General features: G+C 35.8%; 1 protein-coding gene across 1 annotated transcript; it reads right to left on the minus strand.

The window, feature by feature from the left end:
• Positions 1-4,928: 4,928 nt before the first annotated feature.
• LOC116202600 (pectinesterase 2-like) lies at positions 4,929-8,168 on the minus strand. The gene is made up of 2 exons (XM_031534202.1): positions 7,194-8,168; positions 4,929-5,882 (listed from the first exon to the last, which is right to left on the minus strand). Exons 1-2 carry the CDS (start codon positions 8,047-8,049, stop codon positions 5,194-5,196), a joined length of 1,545 nt encoding a protein of 514 aa, XP_031390062.1. The 5' UTR covers positions 8,050-8,168; the 3' UTR covers positions 4,929-5,193.
• Between the last annotated feature and the right edge of the window lie 7,964 nt (positions 8,169-16,132).

Genomic DNA, 16,132 nt, shown 5'->3' on the forward strand with positions numbered 1-16,132 from the left:
TATATGGCGTGAGAGGAACGCGCGGTTTTATCAAAGGCAAAGTTTATCTCCAGTGGCTATAGTTCGGAAGATTTTTGCAGATGTGAAGGCGAAGCTCTGCGTTTACCCTCGACTCTCCCACAAAATTGTAAATGCTATCATAGTCGGTCACATGTTTAACCCTCATGATAGTTTCCATAGCTAATCGGTTTTGGTAGTTTTGTTGATGTGTATTGGGTAAATGGCCTCTTGATGTACATACATTTTGATTAATGAAAGTCTCTACCATTTATCCTAAAAAAAGAAGGAAGCTTGCCCGCTGAAGAAGGTAGAAGCTCCTCAGCTCAACCATCTGAGAGCACTGAACTGAGTGTCATTTTATTCAATCACCAATCTTTTATGGAGAGGACTCCAAGCACCAGGTGGTCGAAACAGATACTGAGTTGTTTTACGGGGTATGTCTGGGGCAGAGTGATCGATACTGTTAGAATAGTTCATAAATTTTATTCAATGGTTTCCGCTAAGAAAAGGCTTTTAAATGGGCTCCAGGTGATGAGGCAGTTTGGTACGGATCTTTCAATGATCAAAATACTCTTTCGAGACCTGACTTATCGCCAAGTGAATCGAAAGTTTTAAAAGGAAGAACGGCAAAACCGGATGAGTCTTTTTGAAGTATGGGGAAGTCGTGCAAAAGGTGAAATATCCATTTGTTTAATTTCTTGACAAGAGGTTGATTTCGATAAGTGGAAACATATTTTTGGAATAAATTCTGGTTTTAATGTGGTTTTTCCTCCTCCTCAGATCAGAGGTTTTTGAGTTTGTTATAGAGCAGCCGCAAACTGCTGCTCTAGCAGAGAAAGAACCAAAGCTCGAGAACTCAGAAGTGATCACAGGTGAGGATGGTTCTGAGGATTCGAATCCAGAAACTGATGTATGTGTTGGGTATCCCTCGATTTGGAGGAAGTTGGGCTCAAATTGTATTGGGCTTTTATCGGGCTTTAATAGGCCCAAGAACCCATTTTTGTTAGGGTTTTTGTTTCAGCAAATCAGCTGAGGTATAAATAGCAGCAGAACAGCTGCAGATTAGAGTAGAGCGGCAGAAGTGCAGCAGCATAGCAGCACAAAACCAGGGAAGAGCAGACAGCAGAATTCGAAGAGCAGGGGCAGCGCGCAGCTGGAGATCAAACCTCGATCGGGATGTCAAACGAACTCCGATTGGGACGAAATTTTGACAGCAGCTTCACAACACGTGGGGCTAACTTCTGAACGGTCAGAATTTCTATTCGAGCTCTGTAGGTGCTGTTTCAGCTGATTTTGTGAACCACCCGGTGTGGGTGACGAATTTAGTATTTGGGTGATCCAAGAGAGTGTTTCTCTTGAGTTTGGTGATCCAAGGGTTTACCCTTGATGAAAGACATTGTATAACCTTCATAGTGGATCGTTGATTCGGAGTTGGTCCCGTGGTTTTTCCCCACATTGGGGTTTTCCACGTAAAATTCTTGGTGTTGTTTTACTTTACTGCTTGTTGGTTGATTTGATTAGTTCCTATCTCGATTACACTAGAAGGAGAGGAAGATTAATCGCTGCGTTATTGTTTGGTTGAGTACATCCCTAACCCCAACAGTATGCTTTATTCTTCTTGGGCTTGTATCTAATCAATCATTTCAAACAAAGCATTAATTTTTTGAAAGAAATATATATTACCATATAGAAATAATATGAATGAATAATTAAAATACATCGAATATGACATAAATAAAATTAATTGAATTGAAATTAATAGGTCAATTTTATGTGAAGCTGAGAACTTTGTAATTTGGATACGTTGAGCTTTCTCTTACAGCTCTGGATTATTATAGTTGATGCTATTCTCATTTTCTCAAGTTAAATAAATATCAACAAAATTTAAAATAAAATAATTTTTCAAACTCAATCTTGTCAATGGGTAATGCATTGCTTCTCTGATTGGTCGATAAGCTAACTTAAAATCAAAGGGATCTACCAAAAAAAAAAAATCAAAAGGGTATAAAGGAAACCCAAAAAAAAAGGGCTCTATCGAAATTGGAATTATTTGGTCACAAAAAAGAAAAATTGGCAGGCCGGGTTCTCAATTTTGGGGCCAATCTCCGAATGATCACCGGGTGCTAGCCCGGCAATTGAAAGACGGTGTCGGTGGGATAAATGATTCAGCTTCTTTATGGTCTATTTAAGGCCATCCGATCATATGCCATGGGGATGTCTTATTCTGGATTTGACTAGTCTATTTTTTTTATTTTTTTTTTGCTTGCTTGGAAGGGTAATTCATTGAAGGTAATATGTAGAGAAAAGCTTAATGGTCCTATCACATCTCTTCATCCCTTGTGAGAACAGTGGGGGGGATTGAAGACATGGGAATAGGTCCACTAAGATTATAAAATGCAGCCCATCGGGCAATGTTGTGGGCAACAAAGTTTTCGTCCCGAGGAATAAATAGTACATCCCATGAATCAAAAGCAGAAAGATCTACTGGCATGCCATCTATGATAGAGTGGAGAGAGTGGGGTGAGGGAGAGCCCCGAGACGATAGACAATCGAGGATGTCCTTGCAATCTCCAGAAAGAAGCATATTGCAGAGCTGGAGTGAAAGAGCACAACGAATAGCATTATGTGCTGCTTCTGCTTCCCCTCTGAGAGGATTGGTGGAGTTTGATTGGAAGGCCCAAACAAATTTGAGGGTGCCTCGACTGTCAAATTTGTCACAGGCTCACAGCAAACAAACTTGAGGGTGCCTTGACTAGTCTATCATGTTTCTAAGTATTGATTGAACTCTAATAAATCAAAGTTATCAATTTTGCTAATACGAAAGTCATGACGTTTCATGTAAGCGTCAAATCAACTGTACACAAATTTCTTATACCATAACGATATGATTTGGTTTTGTCGCCGAATATACAATGCTGCTAGTATTCAGTGCATTTGTCTATCAAATAAAGAGGAGGCATCACGTCAGATCTACCATACCATAATTTGAAGTTGCTCATATTTAACATTCGTCAGGCTAACTTCGCAGGCTCGTTTCTTTGTTCTCTTCTCTCTCTCTCTCTCTCGCTCTCCCCCTCTTTAATAGAGCAAACCTTTTAGTTGATTTTATAGTTGTTTTAAAGCTCTCACGACATGTTATGAATTGGAAAACAGTAAATGCGAAAAAAAAAGAAGTTTTTCAGACACAATTAGTCAAAATCTTAAATTCAATATCTTTCAGAGACACCTCCAAATGGCAAATTGTGATGTTAATCTTATAGGACCCTCAATATACGCAAATTGTACATTTATCATGCATTTGACATGTGAATATTCTACTGTTCGATCTAAGTTCTATAACGTTAGTAGGATCTTCTTCTTCTTTTTTCCACAAAGGAGGTCAATTCTAAGTACAATCAAAGATAAATCATAAATAACTAATAAATGGCACAGGTAATCTCATTAAATATTGAATATGTGACCTCTAAATCAACATGAGAGAGCATATACCACTACGCTACACCATCTTTTTAAATATCTGATCATGATTATGAAGTTAAATTAAATGATATGTAAAAGTTCACGATATATAAGGAGTCCATGGAATTTAACAATGTCCAATTTCTGAGTTCTCCTTGGAAAGATATCGATTTATAAATTTTTATTTCCTTTTCGGTGAATAATTAAATTTCAATTAACTGTATCAATTAACTAATTATTATTTTCTTTAGAATTGATCCAAGTCGTATCCAGGATTTACCTCAAATGAAATTTTATGGAAGAAGAAGCGCACTGTCAAATTTGCCACGTAAGATTTTGCTCCTCCTTCATTGAGGAACTTTTCCCGTCACATCAAATACATTATTGGATAGAGTGGTAATTTCATGAACTTTTTTACAACAATATGTTTATAATTAATAATTATAATGCGAATAAATATAAATAGAAAAAAAAGTATGTATTAAGTAGAAAGTATTATTTGCATAACGTAGTTAACAATTATAAATAATGAAAAGACATCTCTTACTATGTAGAGAATAATTTGAATATCCTTTAATTCATATAAAATAAATTAATAATCCTTCAAACTTTTAACATTATATCTACTTCTTTTTGCAAATAAAGTTTATTAAGTTGAAGGTAAATGAGAATTAGATTTAAAGAAAATTGTATTTTACCTCTAAAAAATATATATAAGAGCAAATACGATTGGATTTTGAAGTAATTAAATTTTTTACATTCTAAAAAAAGCATTTAGAGGAAAATATTTTATATGACTTTGCTTATATGTTTCTAAAAGTTATTTTTTAGAGGCAAAATACTTATTTGCTGCTAGTAATTGTGATATAAATTTATTATTTATTAAGGTATTAATTCCAGGGTGTTTTAGAGAAAGATAAAATCCAAATAAAAGGTATATGTTATATTTGTATCAAAATAAGAATTTTAGAAACAAATATTATAATTGCCTCTCTTTTTTTTTGTCTCAATAAGGATATTTTCCGTACTGTACTATCTATTCATGTCTTGTCGTGCCATTCATGATTTTGGACTTGATTTGTATTTCTTTTTTCTTTTTATCGGTGTGTATCTAGGTATCTGAAAGTTCAATGACTCTGATTAATCCAGTTTGAATTGGATTAGCTCACTAATAGGTAGAACTCTTTCAACGTGAATTTTTCTCATTCACAAGAGTCAAACTTGAGACCTTATTTTATGGAAATAAGTGCCAAATATTTTGAACTATCCACGTTGGTAAAATTGTGAGGGATATTATTTTCATAATCTCGGGAGATCGAACATTAAAGGTTATTCTCCTTCCTGATATAAGTATGATTTTTAGTACTCGAATTTACATTTTTCTGTGTAAAGGAGTTAAAGTTTCTTATCACTCAATCAATATTGTGTTGACAAGGCGAGCGGGTACTAGCTAGGAATACCACTGGAGATAACATGGAACTGACAAAGACTGAAATCCTTTTATTTGATGCAAATACACAAAGAATAGCAACTCTACTTGCAGAGAAGAGAAGCGTTTTATGACTTATGTACACATGGTACTTTGTTTCTTCCCTCGATCATGTACACGTGGCACTTATTTATGTGCTAGGCAAATGACCTTCGGATACTCGTTATTCTTCTTTAGCCCAAACTTATGAAATGACATTTATGAATGAATAAGAACCAAAAAAGAATAGGGATGTCTGCCCGAATTTAGAGGCCAGAAGTGTATGGCACCCCGGTGGCAGGCAGCCAAGAACCGCCAGCGATGAAATTTCCTACTGTGAACTTTGAAGCCTCTGTCGAGCTGGTGATAACGTGGAAACCGGCCCAGTTGACTCTATTGGCCGTTGATGATCCAGGACCAGTGTTCATGTACTCACCGTAGTATAGCGTCGTGAGGGCGAAGTCCCCATCCCACTCCAGCCACCCAGCAGGATTGATCAGACTATCGAGATTAGTCTTCATGAACACTGTCCTTGAATACTCCTGCCACGGCCTCCCAAGGTAGGTCTTGACGGAGCTCTGCACCGACTTGAGGTCTGAAGCTGCCGTGACTCTGCAGTTGTGGATTGAGATGCCGGTGTTCTGGTTGGGGTCAGTCCTGCCTTGAGCAGTGATAGTGTTGGTCTTGTTTGGAGGATTGCGGGCATAGATGTTGCAGTTTTGGAAGACGACCGCTGCATTTCCAAAGATGAAGTCTACGGTCCCGTAGATGTCGCATTCTCTGTAGAACTGCCTCTCAGAATGCACGTAGAGTGTGTCTTGGTAACCCTCGAAGCTGCATCTGTAAAAAACAGAGAGATCGGAACCAGATCGGAGAGCGACAGCTTGGTGGTTTGCTGCCCCAGCGGTATTACGGAACGTCATATCACGGGCGATGAATCCATCTCCAACGACAGCTGGTCAGGTTAACAAGAAAAAGGTTTTAATTTCTGTTGATAATATACGTTGGAGAGACATATCTCCCAACGTAGTCGACCATGGGCTTCGGCCCCGTATATACCAAAAAAAAAATTGTTAAGGGAACCATCGCATTCAATTATTATTCACATTCTCTTTATTAGACTTCCTTTCTAGGCCAGCTATAATCCATAAGCAATATTAGTATAATTTAATCAAATCGTTTTATAAATATAACATGTCCAGAAGCAAAAGTAGAAAGGGAAGAGAATATTGTTTGTCCTTTGGTGAGATCAGAAATCGTACTCCATTTATTAATTGAGACTAATTCTCATTTGACGTCCTTGACCTTATTCATATATAGAACACTTCAACTGTCTCTTGGAAATTCGTAGAAAGGAATAATAACCCTATACTGACTGCCATCTAGAGGCAGACTGGCCGTATCTAATTCATGCTTCATTATGTTAGATGCATGCCCATGAAAAAGTCTTTCATCTGGATGTTTGCTATTTCTAAGGTTCAATGTTTCACCCAATAAAACATCTGTCCTTGTCGAGAAATTACCAAATAATGATTTATTCAATAAATCTTATATGTCGTTTTATCTGATGATGAGCACACAGCCACAAATAATTATCGGTAGATTCTGTACTTTGACCATGAATGTCCCCCCCTTTAAGCTTGATCGTGACAACTATACCTTTAATTAATTTTGACTTTCTTGTAACCAATACCTCTATTTCTTGCCCAGCTCTTAAATAAATTAAGATTTAAACATCAAATAATGATATTTCTTATAAGTTATAAAAACAAATTTACGATTTAACCAATGGACCTATATAATTTTGTTTCAGTTAATATTTGTCCATTTATTCAAGTCATTTGCTATAATTTTGAAAGTCAAAATAATTACTTTATTTTTGGCTTACCTCATGATTTAACTTGGTCAAGCGAACTTCTTCTTTTATTATTACTAAGTGAAATTAAAAAAGTACTTTCATCATTCTCTTCTCTTCATTTTGTCTCTGTTTACTAATTTTTTTTCTATTACAAAAGAATCCATGGAATAAGTATAAAAATATAAAAAATTAAAAAAGAGAATAAATATAGTTTTGCCGGTGAGAATTGAACATGGAATACGTCGTAATTCTTAAGGTAGAGCCTGTGCCAATTAACGTTTTGCAACACTTTTGGTAGATTGGTTTTGACAACAGGAATAACTGATATTCATAGTAAATTATATAAATGATGTTATTATTTGTATAGAGCTGCCTACGTAGCTGGGAGTGTAGATGCATATTTCTTACCGACAGTAGCTGAATTGAAGGTGGTAGAGCCTCTTCCGACGCTCTTGCTTCCGGTAACTATTGTCTTCCCAATGCCGTCGCCAACAAACATGATGTTCGTCAAGCTGACCTCGACGTTCTCCTCGTATGTACCTGCCTTAATGTAAATGATGTACCTGCTTGTCCCCGACCGCTTTGATGCAGCGGTTACAGCCTCATTGATTGTCTTGTAGTCCCCGGAGCCATCCTGAGCCACCACTATGTTTGCCTGGGAGGCTGGAGAGGAGGATTGCAAGAGCTTCCTATCTCCAGGCTTAACCCACGTCGGGAAACCTTTGCTGGTGCTAGGAGGACTATAGGGCACATCATTTATGGCCAACGTGTTGCTGATCAGGTCGGAAACGTTGTTCGACATGAGGGGGAGGACGTTGCCAGGTACACCCAGCTCAACAAACCCTGCCCGGCAGGTCTCTAGGTTGGTCAGGGCAGTGCTGAGCCAAGTCTGAGCATCCTCTCGGGTGCACTTCGTGTCAGGGTTGGCAGTGTGGTTTAGGCGGCTGACAGTGTACTCATACAGCTTGAGGCAGTCGCCCCAGGCCACCTTCTCCTTCTCATTCTGGCATTTGGGACCCAGCGAGTAAGTATTGGAGCGGGCATTTTCAGCCCGCTCTAGCGCCAGATGCAATGATAGCTTTAGGAAGTCAGACTTCCCCGTGATGGGGGTGCCCTTAGGGTTATGGCTAAGGTAGTATTCACATGGCTTAGGATGCGGCGTCTGAGCGCACCATGACTTGATCTCGCTTTGGCTATAACCGAAAACGGAGAGAGGGATCAAAACGAGAAAGATTAGCAATATTGCGAACTTTTCGATTGCCATGATGGGAAAATGAGGGTACGTGCTTAACGAACTGAAATGGATTTGATATAGATTAGAAAGAGATCCACGATGAGTTTGGTATAGTTGATACAAGGTTTTTGTGGGGATATCTGGCGGTTCAATTGGTTGCTTTATATAGAAGTGACTGGGGAGGGTCGTCATTGGAATAGGAGGACATTTGTGGGCCTTTTCCTTCCCCTCAATTAGTTTCTTGATTTTTCTCACGCTGCAATAAAATTGATATAGTCATACGAAGTTGTTTGAATGGACAAGAAGACCAAATTCATACTTGTCAATGGCATAATGTTCCAATTTTTAGTTTGAAAGTTCTTTTTAAATAAGTTCTACATATGTATATATTATATTATATTATACATTTATTTGTTTTAAGAGAAATCCATAAACCTAATATAAGGGAGCTTGATAAGAAATAAGAAACTTACAATATCTCACTGATGATAACCATACGTAAACTTTTTTAATAACAATTTAAGCAGAGCAAAATAAATTTACTGAAACCCTTATTCAAGTTTAATAAAATAAAATGTCAGACTATCTACCAAAAATTGAAAATAAAAATATTCTCAAACTTAATATGCTAATGGATGAGCATGTATTGTGTGAGTATTACTCATTCACTTGGATGTGTAACGCCAATTAAAATGCCCGAAAGTGAGAAACTGACATCACAATGAGCTCACAGATTCTCATTTACAAACATTTTGTTTGGTTCTTACTAATCCAAAATGGATGAGTAATACTCATTGAATATTTTATCGCTAACGGATAGTGTTTGGCTTCTCTGATTGGTCATATGTTGACCTTTTTTTTTAATTGAAAGTCCACTTGCTGACTTAATAAAATCAAAGGGGAAAGTAGAAAAAACGTATTGTTATTGAAATACTAGGCTGTGTTCTGTGGCCAATTCGATTAATAATCCATTGTAAAGCCAAAACCGGGACCCAGCCAGCAACTGACCCACGGCAGTATGGTGATAGAAGGTTCAGATAACTTTTGGTTGGTCTTTTTTGTGTTCCCGACATTTGAAAGAGGACCTATGAAAGCCATCTATCATATGCACATGAGGATGTCGTTTTGGAATTGAGGACCCCATCATTCTTCTGAAAATCGTTTTCCAAAAAGAGAAAAAAACACTTTAGCTAATCAGAGAATCATGATGCTTCATGTAAATTTAAAATCTACCATACACTAAGCATGTATTTGATAATCTAAAATAAGTGCTTAAAGAACTTTTTAGCACTTATGCAATTTTTATTTTCCGCGACAGATGGAGGCTAAAGCCTGAGAAGACTAGCAAATACAATAGCGGGGCGGCATGATAATCCCAAGGAGTATTTACCTAAAATGACTCATAGTTTACCCGTTTTGTCAAATCTATCATATGTTTTTTTTTATCAAATCTATCACATGGTTTATTTTTGCATCAAATCTATCCCGACGTTATTTTTTCGGTTGACATCTAACGGCCGTGCTAACGTGGCGCCCACGTGGCAAGTGTGGCCCACTATCTCTTCATGTGTCACGTCAGCACGGCCATTAGATGTTGATGAAAAAGATAACGCCTGGATAGATTTGATACAAAAAGTAAACCATGGGATAGATTTGACAGACAAAAAAAAGCATATGATAGATTTGACAAACGGGTAAACCATGGGTCGTTTTAGATAAAAACTCCTAATCCCAATACAATCGCCAAAACGAAGCTTCATGATATTGAAATCAATTAATTTTGTTTTCTATAAAAATCAATTTTAAATTTGTTATCCGGGAAATGATTCATAAAAAAATGAATTTTAAAATTTTTATACACCGAATGAATATTAGATTTTTTTTATAGAAGATGATGCTCTAAAATAATTAAAAGAGATTGTTGTATGTAGGTATTTTGCTCTTGTTAACATTGAAAAAATTTAAGTATATGTAATGTATAACTTTTACATCAATCACATAAAATGTAGAAATTCATATATATCAAAATTTATTTAATATTGTCTTTATAGTTCATTATAAAAAATTTAAATATTAACAGTTTTATAGAAGTAAATTCACATTTGCTTATATAGATATTGACTGCGATTTTGATTATAAATTTTTGTAGATATCTCAAAATTTGTAAAATTTACATATCTTTAAAAATCATTGTAATTTAAACATTACATAAAAGAAGTTAATTTTAGAAAAATGTATTAGTCATATACATATTTATTATTTATTTAAAAATTAAGTTAAATAAAATATTTATATGTTAATCAGTTTAGTTATCAACATGTATGATTTCTAATTGAAAATATTATGTGTTCGTCAGAAAAATCACTTGCTAAAAGAATTTAAAATGATCTTTCCGCATGTTAATTTTATGATAATAAATTATGTATAAAATTGTTAATTTTTTATTAATCTTACTAGAATACGAGTGTATCAAATATGATATTTGTTTTCAAAAAGTATTTTAGTACAACTTTTAATAAAACAAATATATTAAAAATCCGTGCATTGCATGGTAGTAGGCTAGTATATATAAGTCATTAAATTGATATGTCATTGTTTATTGCGGTACTAGAGCCCCATAAGAGTGTAGGATTAAATTTATTGACTTTATTTAATAAATGATACACGTAGATGATTAACATCAACTAATCTACAACCCGTGAATTGCTTGGTTTCGTTTCATTCTTTTATTTCGTATTGTATTTACCCATTTATCATGCTAAAACATAATATTAGTTTTTTATGTCATTATTTCAGTCAATATTTTAACATGATCGTCAAAATTAATTTGTGTATAAAATACGAATGTGAATCAAATAAAATTAATTGAAAGTCGTCAATACAATTTTATTCATATATTTTAATTTTTATATTATGTTATCTTGGGAAAATTTTAAATATTTTATAATTTTAATAGTTCATTATTAATCATGAGATATGCGCCTAGCACATGATCAGATGATCATCAATTCAATGCAAATGTATAAAGGACTTAATCATGTGAGCTGAGTTGTGTATAAGTACGGAACATGATGTGCCTAATGCGGTCGAACGAGATATGTAATAACATTTCTCATGGTATCATTTGGCCGAAAAATGCCATGCTACGTGATTGCAACTAGTCCTGAATAATCTCTGTGTTTGACCAGAAAATTGATGGCTCTGAGCAGAGAAATTAGCTGACAATGCAAGGGTATCACTTCTTATCACTTTCCTAATTTCTTTAGAATTCATGTCCCGACTTAAAAAATGTACAAGACTCCGCGTAGATTCGATTCGTCACCCTTATGTGATCATTCAAAGCAAGGAAGCGCCTAATCATCTTATGATAAGCCACCAGCAAGACAACCGGTTTATTTCTGAAGTCCCATTAACAATACTGCCAATGCATCCATGGACGAATGGTCACGTTTGCGTGGCCTCCAAGGACTCACTACAGAAAAAAGGGCCTAACCCGGCATTTTTAAACTGACACAAAGCAAAACGTCGGGAAAAAGTGGCCATAAAGGGTCTATCTCGACATTTTGAAAAACGTCGGGATTGACCATCTTTTAGCCGACATTTTCAAAAACGTCGGCTTTTGTTAACCATATGCCGACATTTTTAGGTAGTCCTAATAGGTATCTAACCTGCGACTTCTAGGTCAACGAGCGAGATGTAGGCCATTGCGCTATATTCTCTTTTAATATTTTTACTTCTTTTTTATATTGAGAGAAACTAAAAGAAGTAATGAAAAAAGGAATTCACATTGAGTTTATATCATATCCCTTTCTAGGTTTTCAAAATAAACTCACAATCATTTTAGTTTTTCCTTGTATAATGTTTTCCAAAAATAAGTGGGGTCAACATACTAAAGTTTGACCCCACTTCGTCCCTCAATTTGGATCCGCCCTAGATAATACGGTAGCATATGTAAAGTATGGTGCAAGGTCGTTAAATCTTGTCAGGATCTAGTATTAATCAATTGAAAACTCAATTGATTAATTCATTTTTCAAAACTTTTGCTTGCAGTCTACTAAAATCTATGCAAGTCCCGGGTAATTAATTTGTCTTTAAACATTTGGTCAAGAATTATTTTCATGCAAGGAAAGAAGCAGTATCAGTTGGCAAATTCTCTTCATTTATGCGGGACTTCATTATCTGCAATGTCAGTAGTTCGAAATCACTGAAAAGACTTTATGACCAACGTCTAACTAGCTAGCTAATATGCAAGTGAAAATTTTTCTTCTCTTGCATGCATGGCTCCTATGGTGAGGCCACCCATATATATATATATACATATATGCTCAAAACAGTAATTTACGAGAGAAGTTCATAAATCAAGGAGAATAATACTATCACTTTGGTCCATGAAAGATTGGCTAGCCAACACATTGGTCCTTGAAAGATTTTTGCCAAAGATTTGGTCCCCAAAAATGATTCCGTCTACTAATGTAGTCCAACTGTTAAATGAGGTAATGGAAAGTTGACATGGACGTGCACATAGACTATTATTGTTCATCGTTGAAGAAGATGAACAGTAGCTATGAAATCCATAGCCACAGGGAGCCAATGGCTCCCAAACCACCAAGGCGAGCCCCATGTTTGGGTTTGCGCTAGGCTCACAAACCCATCTTGAGGGTCGCAAGCCCTCATTCTCGACGAACGCAGGCTCCAAAGGCTTGGACTTCCGAGCTTGGGTTCATCAAGAACAAGGGCTAGCAAGGCCCCCAAATTGGGTTCGCGAATCCAACTACCGGGCTCGTGGGCTCGTGGGCTCACGAGCATGTTGATGGGTTGTGGCTAAACCATCCCAGGCTTGGCAACCCATCTAGCTAGATCTGGCTTGGGCGCTTCCCCATCGGTGAAGTCACTGAAACCTTCAATGGCCTTCGACGACATCACCAATGGGGGAAGTCGTCCACAGGGGAACCCCCAAGCCAGACTCGAGCTACTGTTCATCTTCTTCGTTGAAGAAGATGAACAATATTTTTTCCTTTTTGGTTATTTTCTTTTTTATTTTCTAGTATAGGAATAATCAAAATAACATCGTTTGTGATTATTTTATATTATTTAGTGGCAGTGTTAGCCACATGAACGTCAACATGAACTTCCATTATCTCATTTAATAGCTGGAACAAATCGGTAGAAAAAATCATCCTTCAAAGATCGAATCGTTGGTAAAATTCATTGAGGGACGAATGCATTGGCTCTTTTCAAGGACCAATTGAATAGTAAACTCAATAATATGCTCATCATATAACAAAATACCTTTTTACCGTGAAATAAATGCATTGTTCCACCCCTTCAAATTCCTTAAGTCATGTTTGTTATACCGGAATTAGATTATTTCTATAGAAAGAAAAACAATGATATTGGTAGCAAAATAGTAATTTTTTTGTTAAACTTGACTATACGAATGAGTATAGTCTAAAACATTAGGATTGTTTACCAATATGTCACCCATATATTGTTTGATATAAAAAAAATTAAAAGCAAAAATATGATACTTGTATAAAGATTATCTGAATGGATGAATGTGCTTACTTAACTATTTTGAAGGAATTTCTATTCCATCAAATTTGGTGAAAATATATCATGAAAGTGCTCTTTCAATATACTAAAACGACACTATATAACGGCCTTCGGCCCCATGATTTACCGAAAAAAAAAAGACACTAAATAAAGATATGAAATGAAATGATAAAAATTTATTTAATTACATTGCATTAATATGTGCCAAACGTAATCTTATATTAATTATGTTGCCCTTTCAATATGCTTTTTCTCTAAGTTAGTGAAGTTTCTGGATATTCAAAATCCATGTTCTTTTAATGGAATTTATGAGAGGCCATGTACGTTGATCAAGTAATGCACGCAACCTGGGTATTCATCAAATTTGTCAAATATGCAACTATTTCCTTTTAACGGAAAATTGACTGCTCTTGACAACAACACCGCCGAATTGATTGATTATTCATTTGATTACTTAATGATGCTTTGATGTTTGTTTTTGCTTGGTAAGTAAGTTAACGACTTCCTATACGATCTATATGCATTCTTTATTGCAGGCACTACGCTTCCACGCTATATCTGAAGTTAGAACAATATAAAAAGTCTTGAGAAATCCCAAAACTGATCAAGAAGAAAAACTATATTATACGATAAAATCGAAACATTCTCCAGTCATTCTCTAGATTGGTTGAGGTTTCAGGTTTTGTTGGCCTCTAACGCAAGTCATTAAGAGGAATAAGTTGGTGATGGGACTTTGATGATGATATGTGTATCGATATATCCATCTATAATTAGGAATTTGATGACTTGAGAAATCTCATATAAGATCGAGTTAATATAATATTCGGGCTAGCTAGCTAAATTAGTTGGCCACACTATACATAGATTAGATCGAATATTGGCGCAGTAAACTAATTAGATAGTTTGATTTGCTGAAGATCAAAATAACCCCTTAAAGGATAAGGATCCAAAATTATTGTATATATGATTGATAGACACAGCATACTTAATTCCTCGAATTACATTAATATTTTACATATTATATATATATATATATATGATAGGCGGAGATCTAGTGCGGGTCACAAATTTTTTTTTTCCCGACATGTACTCTGGTTCAAGCCTCGTCGGCTCATTAATAGATAAAACTTTCCCAATAAAGTATTTTCACCATTCATAAGAATGGATAGTTGAGGCCGATGTGTGTGGCGTTCCGACTAATCCAGTTCGGACCGGTCACAACTTTCATATCCTGCTCGCCCCGAGATGGCCATGGATCTGCCATATATCCAATGGATAGTTGAGGCCGATGTGGGTGGCTCGCGGATGGTTGGCCAGCCAACTGAGCACTTCCTATGCTTGGGAGGGAGCGAAGTTAAGGACGAGGTTCCTCCATCTCCCTCCTTCCAAGACACCGGTGGGCATGATTCGATTCAGTTTGGAAAACCGTGTTGAGCCAAAAGAACCTAAAAGAGCAGTTCGATTCAACTTGGGGGTAGAAGCCCGAATTGTAACATCTATGAGAGAAAAAAGTCGGAGCAAATATAATTGATTTTTCTGATTTGGTTAACTCGTTAATGAATTCCTTTTATTTAAAAAAAAAAGAATTGATATCTAGAAAAATTAATAATCTCGGTTCAGTTAGACACAATTCTTACAAGTTGAGAGTAAATTAAAGCGGATTTTAGTGGATGTTAATTCATTGTTGTTCTAATTTTTTAAATTCTTTTTTTAAATAATTGTTTTAATTATTTTAATGGATAATATAGTAATTTTAATAAATTTAATTTTAAATGTGGGGATTGTCCACTGTAGTTCACCTAGCGCGAAGTGTGATGGGCACAGGATGAGTACTTGATGAATCTGTGCTCTCACATGAACAACTAGCTTTTCGTGGCGAGATGGTATCAGAACAGGTCGATCAGGACAAGCCCAATGCAACCACCAATTGAAGTCAGCATTTGAAGAGCGTGCATTGATCACGCATATCACCTTCATCTAAAGAAAGGATGGAGAGCTTTTGTTGGAGTCAAAGAGACTCCTTTTCATCATCGCCACAAAATTTGGTTGTAGATGAAAGTTATTGTTCAATTACAGATCGTGAAATTGTGGGAGATTAAAATCATGTGCAAGATGAATATTCTGTTGCACTCCATGTTCATCTTGAGGGGGAGTATTGGAGATATTAGTTTATCATATTAGGAAATATAATATTTGATTAAGATTGTAACAATCAATTATGTTAACAGATATCATTAGGATTTACTAGTATCGCATTTAGATTTTATGATAATATTTTGATATTATTTCTATCCTAGTCTGACTACTTCTTGAACCTATAAATAGGCTAGTAATTCTATATATTCGATGAGTCAGTGAATCGGTCTAAATAATAAACTTCCGTGACTTTAGCCTTTGGCCACCACGTTTTGATATCACCTCTCTTTTCTCTCATATTATATTTGATTTTCTTCGGTACTTCAATTCAGTTAACCAAACTGAAGATAGTAAAGTAACTACCCGGACCGCCTTTTTGTTAAAAAAATAATAATGTTGAATTAGAACCAATACAAGAGAGGTT

The sequence above is a fragment of the Punica granatum genome, chromosome 4, assembly GCF_007655135.1.
Source record: "Punica granatum isolate Tunisia-2019 chromosome 4, ASM765513v2, whole genome shotgun sequence".
Taxonomy (NCBI): domain Eukaryota; kingdom Viridiplantae; phylum Streptophyta; class Magnoliopsida; order Myrtales; family Lythraceae; genus Punica; species Punica granatum.